General features: G+C 42.6%; 1 protein-coding gene across 8 annotated transcripts in view; it reads right to left on the bottom strand.

Annotated features, from left to right (window-relative positions):
- CANX (calnexin) overlaps positions 1-17,595 on the bottom strand; it is a 56,768-nt gene that overhangs the window by 16,383 nt on the left and 22,790 nt on the right. For 7 of the 8 annotated variants that reach the window (XM_032270220.1, XM_032270224.1, XM_032270226.1 and 4 more), the window contains 6 exons: positions 5,127-5,300; positions 4,643-4,716; positions 3,792-3,850; positions 2,869-3,010; positions 2,325-2,406; positions 1,632-1,824 (listed from right to left, as the gene is read on the bottom strand). In XM_032270220.1, the coding sequence (XP_032126111.1) occupies positions 1,632-1,824; positions 2,325-2,406; positions 2,869-3,010; positions 3,792-3,850; positions 4,643-4,716; positions 5,127-5,297 (721 nt within the window). In that variant the 5' untranslated portion in view covers positions 5,298-5,300. Of the gene's footprint in view, positions 1-1,631; positions 1,825-2,324; positions 2,407-2,868; positions 3,011-3,791; positions 3,851-4,642; positions 4,717-5,126; positions 5,301-13,795; positions 13,815-17,595 lie in introns of those variants that run through there. The other variant, XM_032270227.1, reaches the window with a different exon arrangement.

Genomic DNA, 17,595 nt, shown 5'->3' with positions numbered 1-17,595 from the left:
GAGTGCAATGGCGCGATCTCGGCTCACCGCAACCTCCGCCTCCTGGGTTCAGGCAATTCTCCTGCCTCAGCCTCCTGAGTAGCTGGGATTACAGGCACGTGCCACCATGCCCAGCTAATTTTTTGTATTTTTAGTAGAGATGGGGTTTCACCATGTTGACCAAGATGGTCTCGATCTCTTGACCTCGTGATCCACCCGCCTCTGCCTCCCAAAGTGCTGGGATTACAGGCTTGAGCCACCGTGCCCGGCTCATCCTTTTTTTTTTTTAAGATGGAGTCTCACTCTGTTGCCCAGGCTGGAGTGCAATGGTGAGATCTTGGCTCACTGCAAACTCCGCCTCCTGGTTTAAGTGATTCTCCTGGTCAGCCTCCCGAGTAACTGGGATTACAGGCACCCACCACCACGTCTGGCTAATTTTTGTATTTTTAGTAGAGATGAGGTTTCATCAGGTTGGCCAGGCTAGTCCTGAACTCCTGACCTCAACTGATCTGCTCACCTCAGCCTCCCAACATGCTGGGATTACAAGTGTGAGCCACGCCACCTGGCTAAAAATACCTATTCTTAAAATTATCTCAAACCTCAGTTCCTGTGGAAAAGCAGTTTTTTTTTTTTTTTCTTTTTTCTTTCCAGACAGCATCTCACTCTGTCACCTAGGCTATAGTGCAGTGGCAAGATCATGGCTCAGTGCAGCCTCGACTTCCTGGGCTCAAGCAATCCTACCTCAGCCTCCTAAGTAGCTGAAAGTACAGGCACACGCTGCCATACTCAGTTAACTTCTTAGTATTTTGTAGAGACAGCCTACATCTGACACAGCCTTCTAAAGTGCTAGGATTATAGGCGTGGCCACCACACCTGGCCAAGGAGCTTCTTTTAATGCTGACAAATTAAGCTCATTTCCCAACTAAGATATTAAGTGAAGAGTTTTTTTTTTTTTTTTTTTTTTGTGGGGGGGGACAGAGTCTTGTTTTGATGCCCAGGTTGGAGTGCAGTGAAATGACCTCACTCACTGCAACCTCTGACTCCTGGGTTCATGTAATTCTCCTGCCTCAGCCTTCCAAGTAGCTGGGATCATAAGCATGCACCACCACACCCAGCTCATTTTTCTATTTTTAGTAGAGACGGGGTTTTACCATGTTAGCCAGGCTGGCCTCAATCTCCTGACTGCAAGTGATCCGCCTGCCTTGGCCTCCCAAAGTGCTGGGATTACAGGTGGGAGCTACCACACCTGGCTGAGATTCTTTTTGCAGGCTGGTGTACTCTCTAGATATACAATCTTTTTTTTTTTGGAAACGGAGTCTCACTGTCACCAAGGCTGGAGTGCAGTGGCACAACGATCTTGGCTCCTTCCCGGGTTCAAACAATTCTCCTGCCTCAGCCTCCCAAGTAGCTGGGGTTACAGGTGTGTGCTATCACACCTGGCAAATTTTTGTATTTTTAGTAGAGATGGAGTTTCACAATTTTGACCAAACTGGTCTCAAACTCCTGACTTCAGGTGATCCACCCATCTCAGCCTCCCAAAGTGCTGGGATTACAGGTGCAAGACACCACACCCGGCCAGATATACAGTCTTTAAGTTAAATGGATGATATAAGTGTAATGCCATAAGCCCCCAAACGAATGGTTTTTCTTACTTAGTGTGTAAAGATGTGTTTTCTTATCAGTAAAATAGGTCTTCAGATCTGCATCTGGCCTCTTAGCATGCTTTTCTTCATAAATACCCGTTTTGGGGTTCTTGTGTCGGAAGATGAAGTGCAGTTTATAGTCCTCTCCACATTTATCTGGACCAAACATAATCGTATAAGGGGTCTTGTCGTGGAACTGATCCTTCAGAAGCAAAAAAGGTTTATTTGAAACCACTCTAGTCAAAGTGTTCAAAAGCAGCATTTCAAAAGTGTCTAATAATCCTTATAAAATTTCAAATATATTGGTGACAGTTAAAGGAAAAGCTAATTACAAGGCTTAGTGAAAAGGAATAATCGGCAATCATCAGTAAATTTAAAATAACATACTTAAGTGCTTAAAAAAAAGTAATGCACATATTTAGACAGTTATTGCTTCTCTCGTAAAACAAAAAAATAAGCTTGCTAAAACCAAAACTTACACAGAAGCAAAACCAGAAATTCAGATAAAAACAGCTGGTAACAACTTAGAGATTCACACTTCAAATAGAAAGCACATTAATGTCAAAGTCAATATTCCCAACTCATCAAGAGTTAAAAAGCGGGGGAGGAAGCCTTTATTTTTCACAAGTATTACAAAATTACATAATTCTTACAAGGTAATAGTGGGTGTCCAGCCACATTCCAGAAATGGGGATTACATACCAGGTTGAGTTCTGATGTTTTAGAAAGCAGTTTCACATAGGCACCGCCACATTCTATTCCATTTTGGAAATTAACCTCATACCTAATATCAGAGAGAAAAGCAGAAAATTGTATGGCATTTTGAAAGAGCTAAACTCTCTTAATGTACTCATTCTCTCATCTTAGTCATGTTTTATGATAGGTCAAATGTTTACCCTTACAAAGGATTCCATCTTCTACTGCTTTTAAATAGCTACCAAATTCCACAAAAATAAATAAATTGAACATTAATGCACATTTCCAGTAAATATGTTCTGCACAATCTGCAAGTTATTTAGTCAGGAAAATGAATAATCAGTTTGTTTCAAAATACTTTTTTCGGCAGGAAAAATATTAATTACAAGGTGTTTAAATTCACCCAAAAATCCCTAACACAATTTATATAATCTCATTTTTTAAAATCTGATCACTATTTGCAAAATAATTTTTAACACAGAGTAAAAGTTGTATGTCTTCTAAGATTACCCTTTCTAGAAAGCTTTTCTCCAAAAAGCATTTCACTTACTGAACAATGAGAGGCTTGGTGTCAAATAGGAAGGGTTTGTTCAGTTTAGCAGAGATGGCATGATGTTTGGCCCGAGACATCAATACAAGTCCTTTATCACCTGGAAGCTTTGATTCCTTCATTTCTTCTACCTCCCACTTTCCTATAAGATAATACAAAAAAGTTGCACTCCTTAACTCTGCCTCTGAGAACGCTTTAAATGGCAAAAACAAACAAACAAACAAAACAAAACACCCCCCTAAAAAACCCCACTCTTAGTTGTATAAATCTGTTATACTGGGCCAGATGTGGTGGCTCATGCCTGTAATCCCAGCACTTACAGAGGCTGAGGCAGGTGGATCACCCAAGGTCAGGAGTTTGAGACCAGCCTGTCAACATGGTGAAACCCCGTCTCCACTAAAAACACAAAAATTAGCCAGGCATGGTGATGGGCACCTGTAACCCCAGCTACTTGGTAGGCTGAGGCAGGAGAATCGCTTGAACCCAAGAAACAGAGGTTGCAATGAGCCAAGATTTTGCCAGCAGCCTGGGCGGCAGAGTGAGACTCCGTCCCAGAAAAAATAAATACGTAAAAAATAAATAAACACACTTTGACAAATATTATTAGGATATGTTTTTTTTGAAACTGTAGTGTATTATACTACTGTATAGAAATGACCTATTGCCAACATTCAGCAGCACAGGTGATTAAATAGATCTAATCTTATTAAATATAAGGCCACACATCAACCTCTAAACCTTAAATAAAAATTAAAAATAAAATAAAAAGAAAGAATTATTAGGCAACACACAAAGATGGCAAAACTTTCATGGAAATATCTTAAAGCTTATTATTTCCTTTTACACTAGTCTTAGGAAACGCCACGGAGACAACGTGTTAAACCTCTATCTGCTATTATATCTAAACCAAATGGAATTCTCACCATCATATTTGGCAATTTCATCATCAGTATCATCTTTCTTGGCTTTGGATAAAATCCACCTGTAATTAACACAAATCCCAAAATCAGTCTTAAAATGACAGTTGACTTATGAGGGAAAACTATGTAAAATACTCATAAAAGTAGGACTTACTCTGCTCTTAGCCTATTGTAGCCACTCTAATTTCAATTTTTAAATCTGTGACGCAACTAATGATAATACATTATCTTAAACTCACAAACCTATAAGGAAAAATACCAAACCTAAGAGATAATTCCACTGATGTTTTAAGATCAAGAGAAAATTTTTTTTCTCCATCAAAGAACAAAATATAGGGTAGAGTGGCGGAGGGAAAGGAATGGATGTAAAAACCACAAATACCAAAAGACTATTTTTCTACATGGATATTAACACTGAAGACATTAAAGTTAGATATTTCAGGCTGGGCACAGCAGCTCACCCCTATAATCCCAACATTTTGGGAGGCCGAGGCAGGTGGATCAACTGAAGTCAGGAGCTCAAGACCAGCCTGGCCAACACGGCAAAACCCTGTCTCTACTAAAAAAAATACAAAGATTAGCTGGCTGTGATGGCGCATGCCTGCAATCCCAGCTACTTGGGAGGCCGAGACAGGAGAATTGCTTGAACCCAGGAGGCGAAGGTTGCAGTGAGCTGATGTCGTGCCATTGCACTCCAGCCTGGGCAAAAGAGCAAAATTCCATCTCAAAAAATAAATAAATAAAATAAAGTCAGACATTTCACCATATAAGATGCTATCCAAAAAGGAATCCACTAGCCCATCTTATTTACATAATGTTTGAATCTAAGATATATTTCTCTGAAAAACACTTACCCTGACAGAGTTCCTCTGTCAAAAGAATCAGCAAAATATACTTCCCCTGTTGGAACTGGAGCTTTGTAGCTGACCTGTGTTAAATATATAAATGAATTAAAAATTTAAATTTTCAGCAACATGCCTTTTTACCTAGAATTTATTCTCCTGGTTTGCTTTCAACTGACACAAAAATTTCATAGCTGGCTTTCAAATTCAAACCATATACTTGGCCTCTGGCAAAATATGACAAAAGCTGCCAGAGAGATCAATAAGTATTTTAGCAAATTTTGCTTTCCCTTTGAAAAGAATCCAAATTTATCTCTTCATGATGTTCCTTTTATATTTTATAAGAGATGGCATCTCCCTGTGCTGTCCAGGCTGGACTCACACTCCTGGCCTAAGCCTCCTGAGTAGTTGAGACTACAAGTCTCTGCGCCTGGCTATGTTCATAATGTTATCATCTCAAGAGGTAAAAGGAATAGATTCAAAGACCATTTCAAACCTTGGGAGATGGAGGAGGAGCAGTGGTATCTGGTTTTGAATCTTCTACCTCTTCAATGACATCATCAAGGTCATCCTCAATATCAATCACATCATCATCATGTCCATCATGAGCCTCAACAACAGCAGTTCCAAGTACCAGTAACATACACAGCAACCACTTCCCTTCCATGATCTACACATAAAAAGAGCAAAATCAGTTAAATGTATTGCCTCCTATCAAACTTCATAAAGACCACTAACCTCTCTGTCATTTAAAATTAAAGCTTTTAAATCGTAGAGCTAAAAAGAACTTATTATTTCATTTTATAGATAAGGAAAGGCAGACTAGAGAGATTAAGGGGTTTCCCTAAAATCAGTAAAAAGATTCAATATCAAGAAAATTTCAAAATAAAACTCAAACATACACAACTGTCCACACAGAGAAAATATTGTACTGGTTACACAGATGTAGGGCATTCAAATACAATTTCCAACAAACTTTTGCATTTGTAAAGTGCTTTACAATGGACAAAAGCCCTTTCATACACTAATTTACAATAGGTGCCTGTTAAAACACTACAATGAAAAGATAACAGAAGATAACTCCTCTCAAATTAAAGGCTTAATATGGATACTATTTCTCAAATAACATCAATAGAAATGTTTTCAAATTAGTTTTAGAACTCAACAAGAATATTAAACCAAGAACAAGCTGGTTTTTAAAATGTGTTTGTTTATTATTATTCTCTAACCAAGTAGGTGCTCTGTGTATTATATTAGACATGTCTTGAGTGGTAATGGGCTCTCTTTGAAAGGACAACAGATCTAAAGAAATAAAAACTGGTTGGTAGCAGGTAAATTTTCATTTTTGGGCCGGAGAAGGTACAGCTAAAAGATGGGGGAGAAAACAAGGAGAAGATATACAACTAGAAATGTGTGTGCATACACATACAAGATGTCCTTTTTTCCTCATGCCCTCTGCCTGCACTGTCACCCAATCAATCCTAGTCTTTCATCCTTCTCCATTACTGACATCAGGATACTTAATGTTACCTTATATTACTACGGGCTCTAGTTTCTTCCTCCTCTTTCAAGCTATCCTACATGTACCAAGATAGACTCATCACCCAAAAACTATCATTGAATCCATGTTTGCAAAAATCTCTAAGTCTTTTGGCTAGCAATCAGCACCCTCTCCCTCTATAGCTGCTCTGCATGCTATTCCCCCAAGAATCTTCAACTTCCGTTAGTCAAGACCTTATTTCTCAGCCTGCGCAATGTATGCTGACCCTGTCTCTAAAAAAAAATAACAATAATAAATCCTGTCTCTACAAAAAAATCAACAAAAGAAAATTTTAGCCAGGCATGGTAACACACACCTGTGGTCTCAGCTACTCAGGAGGCTGAGGTGGGAGGATTGCTTGAGCCTGAGAGGTTAAAGCTAAAGTGAGCTGTTGGGAAGGGTGTGGTGGGTCATGCCTGTAATCCTAGCACTTTGGGAAGCCGAGGCTGGTAATCTGCCTGAGCTCCAGAGTTTGAGATTAGCCACGTCAACACGGTGAAACTCCATCTCTACTAAAATACAAAAAATTAGCCGAGCATGTCTATAGCCCCAGCTACTCAGGAGGCTGAGGGAGGAGAATTGCTTGAACCTGGGAGGTGGAGGTTGCAGTGGGCCGAGATGGCGCCACTGCACTCCAGCCTGGGTCACAGAGACTCCATCTGAAATAGATAAATAAATACGCCAGGCATGGTGGTTCATGCCAGTAATCCCAGCAGTTTGGGAGGCCCAGGAAGGCAGATTCCCTGAGGTCAGGAATTTGAGACCAGACCGGCCAACATGGCAAAACCCTGTCTCTACCAAAAATATAAAATTTGGCTAGCTGATTGCTAGCCACCAGGCGTGGTGGCTCATGCCTATAATCCCAGCACTTAGGGAGGCCGAGGTGGGTGGATCACCTGAGGTGAAGAGTTTGAGACCAGATTGACCAACATGGAGACCAAAATTAGCCAGGCTAGTGGCGCATGCCTGTAAGCCCAGCTACTCGGGAGGCTGAGGCAGGAAAAGCGCTTGAATCCGGGAGGTGGAGGTTGCAGTGAGCTGAGATCATGCCATTGCACTCCAGCCTGGGCAACAAGAATAAAACTCCATCTCAGAAAAAAAAAAAAAAATCAGCTGCGCATAGTGGTGTGTGCCTGTAATCCCAGCTACTTGGGAGGCTGAGGCAGGAGAATCGCTTGAACCTGGGAGGTAGAGGTTGTAGTGAGCCGAGATCACATACTGCATTGCAGCCTGGGTAACTTTCTCAAAAATAAAAAATAAAGTGAGTTGTGACGGCCCCACTGCATTCCTGCCTGGGCAACAGAACATACTGTTTGAACAGACTGTCTCAAACAAACAGAAAAAGAAAGAATGGTTTCAGAGATATTTGCAGACCTGTGTTCATAGCAGTACTACTCACAACAGTCAAGAGGTGGAAGCAACCCAAATGTCCATCAATGGATGAATGATTAAACCAAATGTGGTATAGGCATACAGTGGAATACTATTCAACCTCAGAAAGGAAGGCCATTCCATCACCTGCTATAACATGGATGAACCTTGAAAACAATATGCTAAGTAAAATAACCAATTCACAAACTAATACTTTATTATTTCACTTTCTTTAGATATGAGATAACTAAATAGAGAAATTCACAGATACAGAAATAGAACGGTGGTTACCAGGGGCTGGTAGGAGGGGGCAAAGGAGAATAGTTTAAGGGGATATTTTCAATTCTGCAAGATGAAAGAAATCCAGAAGATGTTTCACAACAATGTATAAATATGCTTAACACTACTGAAGTGCAGGTTTAAAAACTGTTAAGAGGAGCATGCCTGTGGTCCCAGCTACTCAAGATACCACAAATTTTTACAAAGGAGGGGAGGGGAGGGGGGGAAAGGGGAAAGTGGGAAGGGGAGAAAGGAGGAAGGGAGGGAGGAAGAGAAAGTTGAGCTCAATTTCTGGCCTTTTGGTTGGCATGGTGGCTCATGCCTGTAATCCCAAAACTCTGTGAGGTGGAAGCAGGAAAGCTTGAGCTCAGGAGTTCTAGACCAGCCTGGGCAACAAAGCAAAGTATCTATGAAAAATTAAAAAAAAAAAAAAGTGCTGAGAGTAGTGTCATCTGTGTGTAGATCCAGCTACTCAGGAGGCTGAAGCAGGAAGATCACCTGAACCAGTAAGGGCAGGAGTTTGAGACTGCAGTCAGCAATAATTACGCCACTGCATTTTAGCCTCGATGACAGAGTAAGACCCTGTCTCTAAAAAAATAAGTAAGGCTGAGTGCAGTGGCCCACGCCTGTAATCCCCCACTTTGGGAGGCTGAGGCGGGTGGATCATGAGATCAGGAGATCAAGACCATCCTGGCCAACATGGTGAAACCCTGCCTCTAGTAAAATACTAAAAATTAGCCTGGCGTGGTGGTGCATGCCTGTAGTCCCAGCTACTTGGGAGGCTGAGGAAGGGGAATCACTTGAACCCAGGAGGCAGAGGTTGCAGTGAGCTGAGATCGCAGCACTGCACTCCAGCCTGGTGACAGAGCAAGACTCCGTCTCAAAAAAAATTAATGAATAAAAATTTTTGCTCTCTTATTTACAAGGGAAATGTGTATTTTTCAGGCAAAGTTCACCTCCCCAATCCTTGCAAAAACGAAAAAGAAACGGAATTAAGGTGAATTAGGGGGCTCCTTCATAATCACAGATGGTGCACTGATTCACAACCGTGGCTGCCATTTTAGCCAATTAAGTTTTTAGAAAAAAGGTAAATCTTCTAAGATGATGCAATAGAATTAAAAACAACAACAACAACAACAACAACAACAACAACAAAGAAAACGTAAGCCGAGGCAGTATGTCATGGCTATAATCCTAACACTTTGGGAGACCAAGGCAGGAGGATCCTTTGAGCCCAGGAGCTCGAGACCAGCCTGGGCAATATGGTCAGACCTTGTCTCTACAAAAAAAATTAAAAATTAGCCAAGTGTGGTGGCACATGCCTGTAGCTCCAGCAACTTGGGAGGCTGAGGTGGGAGAATCACTTGAGCCCAGGAGACGGAGGCTAGAGGGCCATGATGATGCCATTGCACTCCACCCTGGGTGACCAGACCAAGACCCTGTCTCTTAAAAAAAAAAAGTCGGGGGGATGGGGTTGGGCACAGTGGCTCATGCCTATAATCCCAGCACTTTGAGAGGCTGAGGCTGGCGGATCACGAGGTCACAAAATTGAGACCATCCTGGCTAACACAGTGAAACCCTGTTTCTACTAAAAATACAAAACATTAGCCGGGCATGGTGGCGCACACCTGTTAGTCCCAGCTACTCAGGAGGCTGAGGCAGGTTTGAACCCAGGAGGCAGAGACTACAGTGAGCCAAGATTGCGCCACTGCACTCCAGCCTGGGTGACAGAGCAAGACTCTGTCTCCCAAAAACAAAAAAAAGACAACTTCACACATTGCAAGAAAATACTTGCAAAACAACACCTGATAAGGGACATGTTTAAAAGTGAATAAAGAACTCAAACTCAACAAGAAGAAAACAATTAAAAACTGGGCAAAAGATCTAAACAGAAACCCCACCAAAAAAAATATGCCATGGACCAGGCACAATGGCTCACACCTGTAATCCCAGCATTTTGGAAAGCTGAGGCAGGAGGATCGATTGAGCTCAGGAGTTCGAGACCAGCCTGGGCAACACTGCGAAACCACTTCTTGACCAAAAATATGAAAAATTAGCTGGGCATGGAGGCGCATGCCTGTGGTCCCAGTACTCAGGAGGCTAAGGTGGGAGGATCACTCATGCCTGGGAGGAGGAGGTTGCAGTGAGCCAAGACTGTGCCACTGCACCCCAGCCTGGGTGACAGAATAAGACCTTGTCTCAAAAGAAAAAAAAGATAAAATATGTCAATGGCAAAAAGTACAGAAAAAGATGCTCAACATCATTTGTCACTAGGGATTGCAAAGTAAAACAACAATGCAATATAGGTTGCATACTCCTAATCCAAAATTCTGAAATCTGAAGAGTTCCGAAATCAGCAACCTATGCCGACCTGATAGTCTTACCATACTATTCAGCAATCATGCTCCTAGGTATGATTTGAATTTATGGATACAGAAGAACCTGTACATCAATGTTTACAGTAGTTTTATTCATAATCGTCCAAAACTAGAAGCAACTAAAATTTCCTTCAGTAGGAAAATGGACAAACTGTAATACATTCATATAATGAATTACTGTTTAACAATTAAAGAAGTTAGATATCAAGCCACAAAAAGATGAGTAAGTCTTTTTTTTTGAGACGGAGTCTTGCTCTATTGCCCAGGCTGGAGTGCAGTGGTGTGATCTCAGCTCACTGCAACCTCTGCCTCCTGGGTTCAAGCAATTCTTCCTGCCTCAGCCTCCCTAGTGGCTGGAACTATAGACGCATGCTGCCATGTCCAGCTGATTTTTTGCATATTTTAGTAAAGACGGGGTTTTACCATATTGCCCAGGCTAGTCTCGAACTTCTGAGCTCAAGCAATCCACCTGCCTTGGCCCCCCAAAGTGCTGGGATTACAGGTGTGAGCCACCACTCCCTGCCCTTTTTTAAATTAAAAATAAAAATTTTGTTTTGGCCTCCACAGTGGCTCATGCCTGTAACCCCAATGCTTTGGGCGGCCAAGGGGGCATGAATCGCAAAGTCAGGCGATCCACACCATCCTGGCTAACACGGTGAAACTCGGTTTCTACTAAAACTACAAAAATTAGCCAGGCATGGCAGCACGCATCTGTAGTCCCAGCTACTAGGGAGGCTGAGGTAGGAGAATGGCTTGAACCCAGGAGGCAGAGGTTGCAGTGAGACAAGATCACACTACTGCACTCCAGCCTTGGCAACAGAGCTAGACTCCATACAAAAAAAAATTCTGAGACAGGGTCTCACTCTGTTGCCCAGGCTGGAGTGCAGTGGCATGGTCTTAGCTGATTAAAACCACTGTCTCCCAGGCACAAGCAATCCTCCCACCTCAGCCTCCTGAGTACCTGGGATTTACAGGCACGTGCCACCACACCAGGGCACTTAAAAACAAAACCAAAAACCTCTGCCTCCTGGGTTCAAGCAATTTTCCTGCCTCAGCCTCCCAAGTAGCTGGGACTATAGGCGCATATCACCATGCCCAGCTAATTTTTTTTTCTTTTTTTGGGATGCAGTCTCATTCTGTCACCCAGATTGGAGTGCAGTGGCTCGATCATGGCTCACTGCAACCTCTGCCTTCTAGGTTTAAGCAATTCTCCTGCCTCAGCCTCCCGAGTATCTGGGACTACAGGCACACGCCCTCATGCCTGGCTAATTTTTTTGTATTTTTAGTAGAGACGGGGTTTCACCATATTGGCAGGGCTGGTCTCGAACTCCAGACCTTGTGATCTGCCCGCCTCGGCCTCCCAAAGTGATAGGATTACAGGCGTGACCCACTGCACCAGGCCTAACTTTCTGTATTTTTAGTAGAGACGAGGTTTCACTGTGTTAGCCAGGATGATCCTGATCTCCTGACCTCGTGATCCTCCTGCCTTGGCCTCCCAAAGTGCTGGGATTACAGGCGTGAGTCACCGTGCCTGGCCAAAACAATTTTTTGAGATGAAGTCTCATTATGTTGCCCAGGCTGGTCTCAAACTCCAGGGCTCAAGTGATACTTCCGTCTTGGCCTCCCAAAGTGCTGAAATTATAGGCATGAGCTGCTGTGCCTGGCCAAAATGGATTAATGTTAAATGCATATTGCTAAGTATAAGAAGCCAAAAGATCAGCTGTTGGCAGGGGCTTGGGAGGGGGAGTTAGACTGAATAGATAAAAGCACAGGGCAATTTTCTAGGCAGTAAAATATGCTTAATGATACTATTATTGAGGATACATGACATCATACATTTGTACAAACCCATAAAACTTTATAGCAGAGTTAATTTTTTTTAACTTTATTTTTTGTAGAGACGGGGCTTTGCCATGTTGCCCAGGCTGGTCTTGAACTCCTAAGTTCAGGCAATCTGATCGTCTTGGCTTCCCATAATGCTGGGATTATAGGTGTGAGCCACCATGCATGGTTGAGAAAGTGAATCTTAATGTATAAAATATTTTTAAAAATCATTTACAAGGTTAAATGATCCAAGGATAGCACACAGAATGTGATAAAAATCTATTACAAATCTATGAAACAACCTCACTGAAGAGGGCAGAGGTAAAAGGTGCTCACTTAAGTAACTTTGGAAATAAGTAGAGTCAGTAAAACTAGATTGTACAAATGCAGTGCTCTGGCCAGGCAATCCCAACACTTTGGGAGGCCAAGGTGGGAGGACTACTTGAGCCCAGGAGTTCAACTCCAGCCAGCCTTGGCAACATAGTGAGACCCTGTTGCTACAGAAGGAAAAAAAAAAAAGCACTATTTCCCATGAGTATACGGGTTAATAATCCTGATATTGCTATGCATGTATATTGTAATTGAACAACTAAGTAAATGGGTGGTGGGAGCCACTTTCTCACTGTTGGAGGGGGAATTTACAGATAAAGAAGGGAAGGAGGCTAGAAGAATTCACCAGGTAATAGAAGAGAATTAAAGACATCACTATGAACTCATGTTCAGCTTAATATACACAGGGTTACATATAGAAATATTTATAGATATGTGCATACATGGCAGGTAGGACACACACATGTATTTCCTTCCTTTGAGCTAGCAGAGCTAAGAACCTATATTCCAGTAGCAATAAACATACGTAATACCAAGATCTTAGTTTCTAATACCATTCTCCAAAAAGAGGGAACAAAGCTCCTTGGAGAAATGGCTGATTCTAGCACTGGAGCAGGAAATATACAAGACAATTCTGAAAGGCCAAAGCAGTGGCTCACACCTATAATCCCAGCACTTTGGGAGGTCAAGGCAAGAGGATCACTTGAGCCCAGGAGTTTGAGACCAGCCTGGGCAACAAGGTTAGACCTTGTTTCTATTTCTATAAAAAGCAAAAAAAGAAAAAAAAATCCAAAACTCCCCCCCCACCAAGCCTGAAGCATCTTGTAGTACTGCAAATAAAGAAGTGCTTAAAAACAGTAACAGTAACAACAACAATAAAAACCCACAATCATGGGGGTATGTCACAGAGCCTACTAAAAGAGCTCTCAATGGCCAGAACAGGAACAGTCTGAGCAAGAAAATAAGTGGCACTGGATTATAATCCAAAGCATATAGGCCAGTCATGGCGGCTCATACCTATAATCCTAGCACTTTGGGAGGCGAAGGCAGGAGGATCCCGTGAGCCTAGGAATTCGAGACCAGCCTGGGCAATATGGAAACCCCATCCCTATCAAAGAAAAACCACCACCAACAAAAAGAGTATAAAATAAATACTCCGTATTCGAGTCAGGGCACCAAAAAATAAATACCCAAGAGTCTACACTCATACAAATATATAACTGAATGAAAAATTACATAAGGAGGGATCAATTTCCCATGCAAAATTCCAGGTTATTTAGGCAGACAGCCTGCCATCAAGGAGGTGGAGCACGATCCCCTGATGCTTACCTGTGGGCTATGGAAAGGGAGGGAAAACACAGCAGAGAAAATCTGGCAAACACTACCTCACCCAGATGATCATGGTCAACATCAGCAGTGACACGTCATGTTGATGGTATGTACCTTTGACACAATGTGATAAAGACAGCAATTTAACTCCTGTTGTCTTCCTCCCAAAGACCCATGTCTTCAAAATGTCACAGTCATCAAACACAAGGCAAGTCTGAAAAACTGTGATAGCCAAGAAGAATCTGAGGAGACAAGAGGAGTCTAAGACACTGAATGTAATTTGGTATTCTGGAACAGGAAAGGACAGTGGGAAAAAAAAAGGAAATCTGAATGAAGTATGGTCTTTGGTTATAAATATCATCAATACTGGTATCAATATTTGTTCACTAATTATAATAAATGTACAATATTAATGTAAGCAGCAAATAACAGGGGAAACTAGATGTGAGGTATATGTATATAGGAATCCTCTATACTATCTTCGTAATCTTTCTACAAATCTATAACTCTTCTAAAAAATAAAGTTTTTTTGCTTTTTTAGAGACTGGATTTAGTTCTTTCACCTAGACTGGAGTGTAGTGGTTCAATCATAGCTCACTGCAACCTCAAACTTCCAGGCTCAAGTGATTCTCCCACTTGAGCCACCCAGCCACCCAAGTGGTTGGGATTATAGGCTTCAGCCACCGTGCCCAGCGCAAGTTTCTGTTTATTTTTGTTTTAGATGGAGTCTCAGTCTGTCTCCCAGGCTAGAGTGCAGTGGTGCGATCTCAGCTCACTGCAACCTCCACCTCCCTGGTTCAAGTGATCCTCCCACCTCAGCCTCCAAATAGCTGGGATTACAAACATGTGCCACCATGCCCGGCTAATAATTTTTTGTATTTTTAGTAGAGACAGGATCAAGTGATCCTCCCACCTCAGTGTATGAGATTACAGGCAGGAGCCACAACACTAAGCTGCTTTTTTATTTTTTTAATTTAAAAGGCCGGGCACACTGGCTCATGCCTGTAATCCCAGCACTTTGGGAGGCCAAGGAGGGTGGATCACGTGGTCAGGAGTTTGCGATCAGCCTGGCCAACATGGTGAAATCCCGTTTCTACTAAAATAAAAAAATTAGGCAGGGCGTGGTGGCATGTACCTACAGGCCCAGCTACTCAGGAGACTGAGGCAGAACTCCTTGAACCCGGGAGGTGGAGGCTGCAGTGAACCAGTATCGTGTCACTGCACTCCATCTGGAACAACAGAGTGAGACTCCTCCGTCTGGGGAAAAAAAAAAAAAAAAAAAAAGATGTTCCACTATTATGCTTCAATTGACTGAGCCCCCCCATCCCCTCATTAAAAAATCCTGTGGCTAAAATATGCTATAAGAATGCTGTCTGGCTGAGCGTAGTGGCTCACGCCTGTAATCCAAGCACTTTGGAGGCCAAGGCAGGCGGATCACCTGAGGTAGGGAGTTCAAGACCAGCCTGACCAACATGATGAAAAAAAAAAATAAATAAATAAACAAAAATGCTGTCTGACTCCCCTTGAGGAAAAACTGAGGTCCAAAGAATGATCTGCCAAAAATCACAGAGCTATTGGCAGAATCAGGACAAGAACCCAAGGTTTCTAATTCTGAATACAATACACCCTGCTTGCTAATTCTAGTCTTAAAGACACAAAATGATTTTTCATATATATATACACACACATACACGTACTTTTTTTGGAGACAATCTTGCTCTGTCGCCCAGGCTGGAGTGTAGTGGAGCAATCTCGGCTCACTGCAACCTTCACCTCCCTGGCCTTCTGCCTCAGACTCCCGAGTAGCTGGGATTACAGGTGCCCACCACCACACCCAGCTAATTTTTTAAGGGAAAAAAAAAAAAAAAAAAAATTTTTTTTTTTTTTTTTTTAGTAGAGGCGGGGTTGTGCCATGTTAGCCAGGTTAGTCTCGAACTCCTAACCTCAAGTGATCTGCCCACCTTGGCCTCCCAAAGTGCTGGGATTACAGGCATGAACCACCATGCCCAGCCGATTTTTTATGTATTTTAATGTCTGAGAAGGTTTCGTAAGTTTTTTTTCCCATTTTAAGTCTTCATTTGTATTCATTGTACAGACTCCTAAGCAGACAGCATACTTTTCTTTGATGTCATCCATTGTTTTCTAAGATTATGAAAAGGAAATATATAATAAGTAGCCCAAAAACAAAGCAACAATGCTTTAAAAACAAACAGTACAGTCCCCAATACCCCAAAGCCACAAAGCAAGTAGTCTCTAGATTTTGAATCCTAAGAAACTACCTTTTAACTAATTAACATGTTCCTCTGGTAAAGAAACACCACATTTCCTACAATTCTACTTAGGCTCATGCTCACTAAGACAAATGAGCTTCTCCAGGGCGAGTTTTCCTGCATTCCTCAATGCCATTATTGCAGTTTCCCTCATACTTTTATTTTCTGCTTGAAAGCCATCATTTTCTTACTTTCTTGGAGCCCTTCATTTGGTGGTTTTCTTTTAGAAGGCATTATCTCTCTTTCTCTCTCTCTCCGTCTTAGAGACAGAAACTCATAATTTTCATCATGGTAAGCCTGCTACCTTCAAACTCTACAGCACAGCCCCCTGAACTAGAATGCAAATGCTGGGTGGCTGTATAATCCCTAACGAGGGTACTAGTTACAAGTGGTACACAACTGTCTCATAGTGTGCCCATTTAAAGTTCCCATATTGGCAAAATTACAAATTACTATAGACATAGACCCTTGAAAGAGCTGGCAATTAGGCCAGGCACAGCGGCTCACAACTGTAATCCCCACACCTTGAGAAGGGAAAGCGGGAAGATCACTAGGGCCCAGGAATTTGGGACCAGCCTGAGCAACATAGGGAGACCCCATCTTTACCAAAGTAAAACAAAATAATTTAAAAAATAGCTAGGAGTGGTGGTATATGCCTGTAGTCCCAGCTACTGCAGAGGCTGAGGCAGAAGGACCACAGCCCAGGAGTTCGAGGCTGCAGCGAGCTATGATAATGCCACTGCACTCCAGGCTGGGTGACAGAATAAGACCCTGTCTCAAAAATAAATAAGTAGGCCAGGCCTGGTGGCTAATGCCTATAATCTCAGCACTTTGGGAGGCTGAGGCAGGTGGATCACAAGGTCAGGAGATAGAGACCATTGTGGCCAACATGGTGAAACCCCATCTCTACTAAATATACAAAAATTAGCTGGGCATGGTGGTACGGGCCTGTAATCCCAGCTACTTGGGAGGCTGGGGCAGGAGAATTGCTTGAACCTGGGAGTCACAGGTTGCAGTGAGCTGAGATCATGCCACTGCACTCCAGCCTGGGCAACAAGAGCAAAACTTTGTCTCAAAAAAAATTAAATAAAATAAACAAAAATAAAAAGGCTCAAGCCTGTAATCCCAACACTTTGGGAGGCTGAGGTGGGAGAATTGCTTGAGCCCAGGAGTTCAAGACCAGCCTGGTCACATGGCAAAACCCTATTTCTACTAAAAGCACAAAAATTAGCCAGGCGTGTAGCACACACCCATGATCCCAACAACTTGGGAGGCTGAGGCATGAGAATCGCTTGAACCCAGGAGGTGGAGGCTGCAGTGAGCCGAGATCGTACCACTGCAACTCCAGCCTGGGTGACAGAGTGAGACTCTGTCTCTAAGCAAATAAATAAAAGTTAACAAATTTGGGCTGGGTGCAGTAGCTCACACCTGTAATTCCAGCACTTTGGGAAACCAAGGTGGGGGGACCACCTGAGGCCAGGAGTTCAAGACCAGCCTGGCCAATATAGCAAAACCCTGTCTCTACTAAAAACACAAAAATCAGCCAGGCATGGTGGCACACGCCTGTGATCCCAGCTACTTGGGAGGCTGAAGCACTAGAATTGCTTGAACCAGGAGGTGGAGGTTGCGATGAGCCAAGATTGT

This window comes from Sapajus apella, unplaced genomic scaffold (assembly GCF_009761245.1).
Source record: "Sapajus apella isolate SASKATOON/1434 unplaced genomic scaffold, GSC_monkey_1.0 scaffold206, whole genome shotgun sequence".
Classification (NCBI taxonomy): domain Eukaryota; kingdom Metazoa; phylum Chordata; class Mammalia; order Primates; family Cebidae; genus Sapajus; species Sapajus apella.
This window is presented reverse-complemented; position numbering and strand designations above follow the sequence as displayed.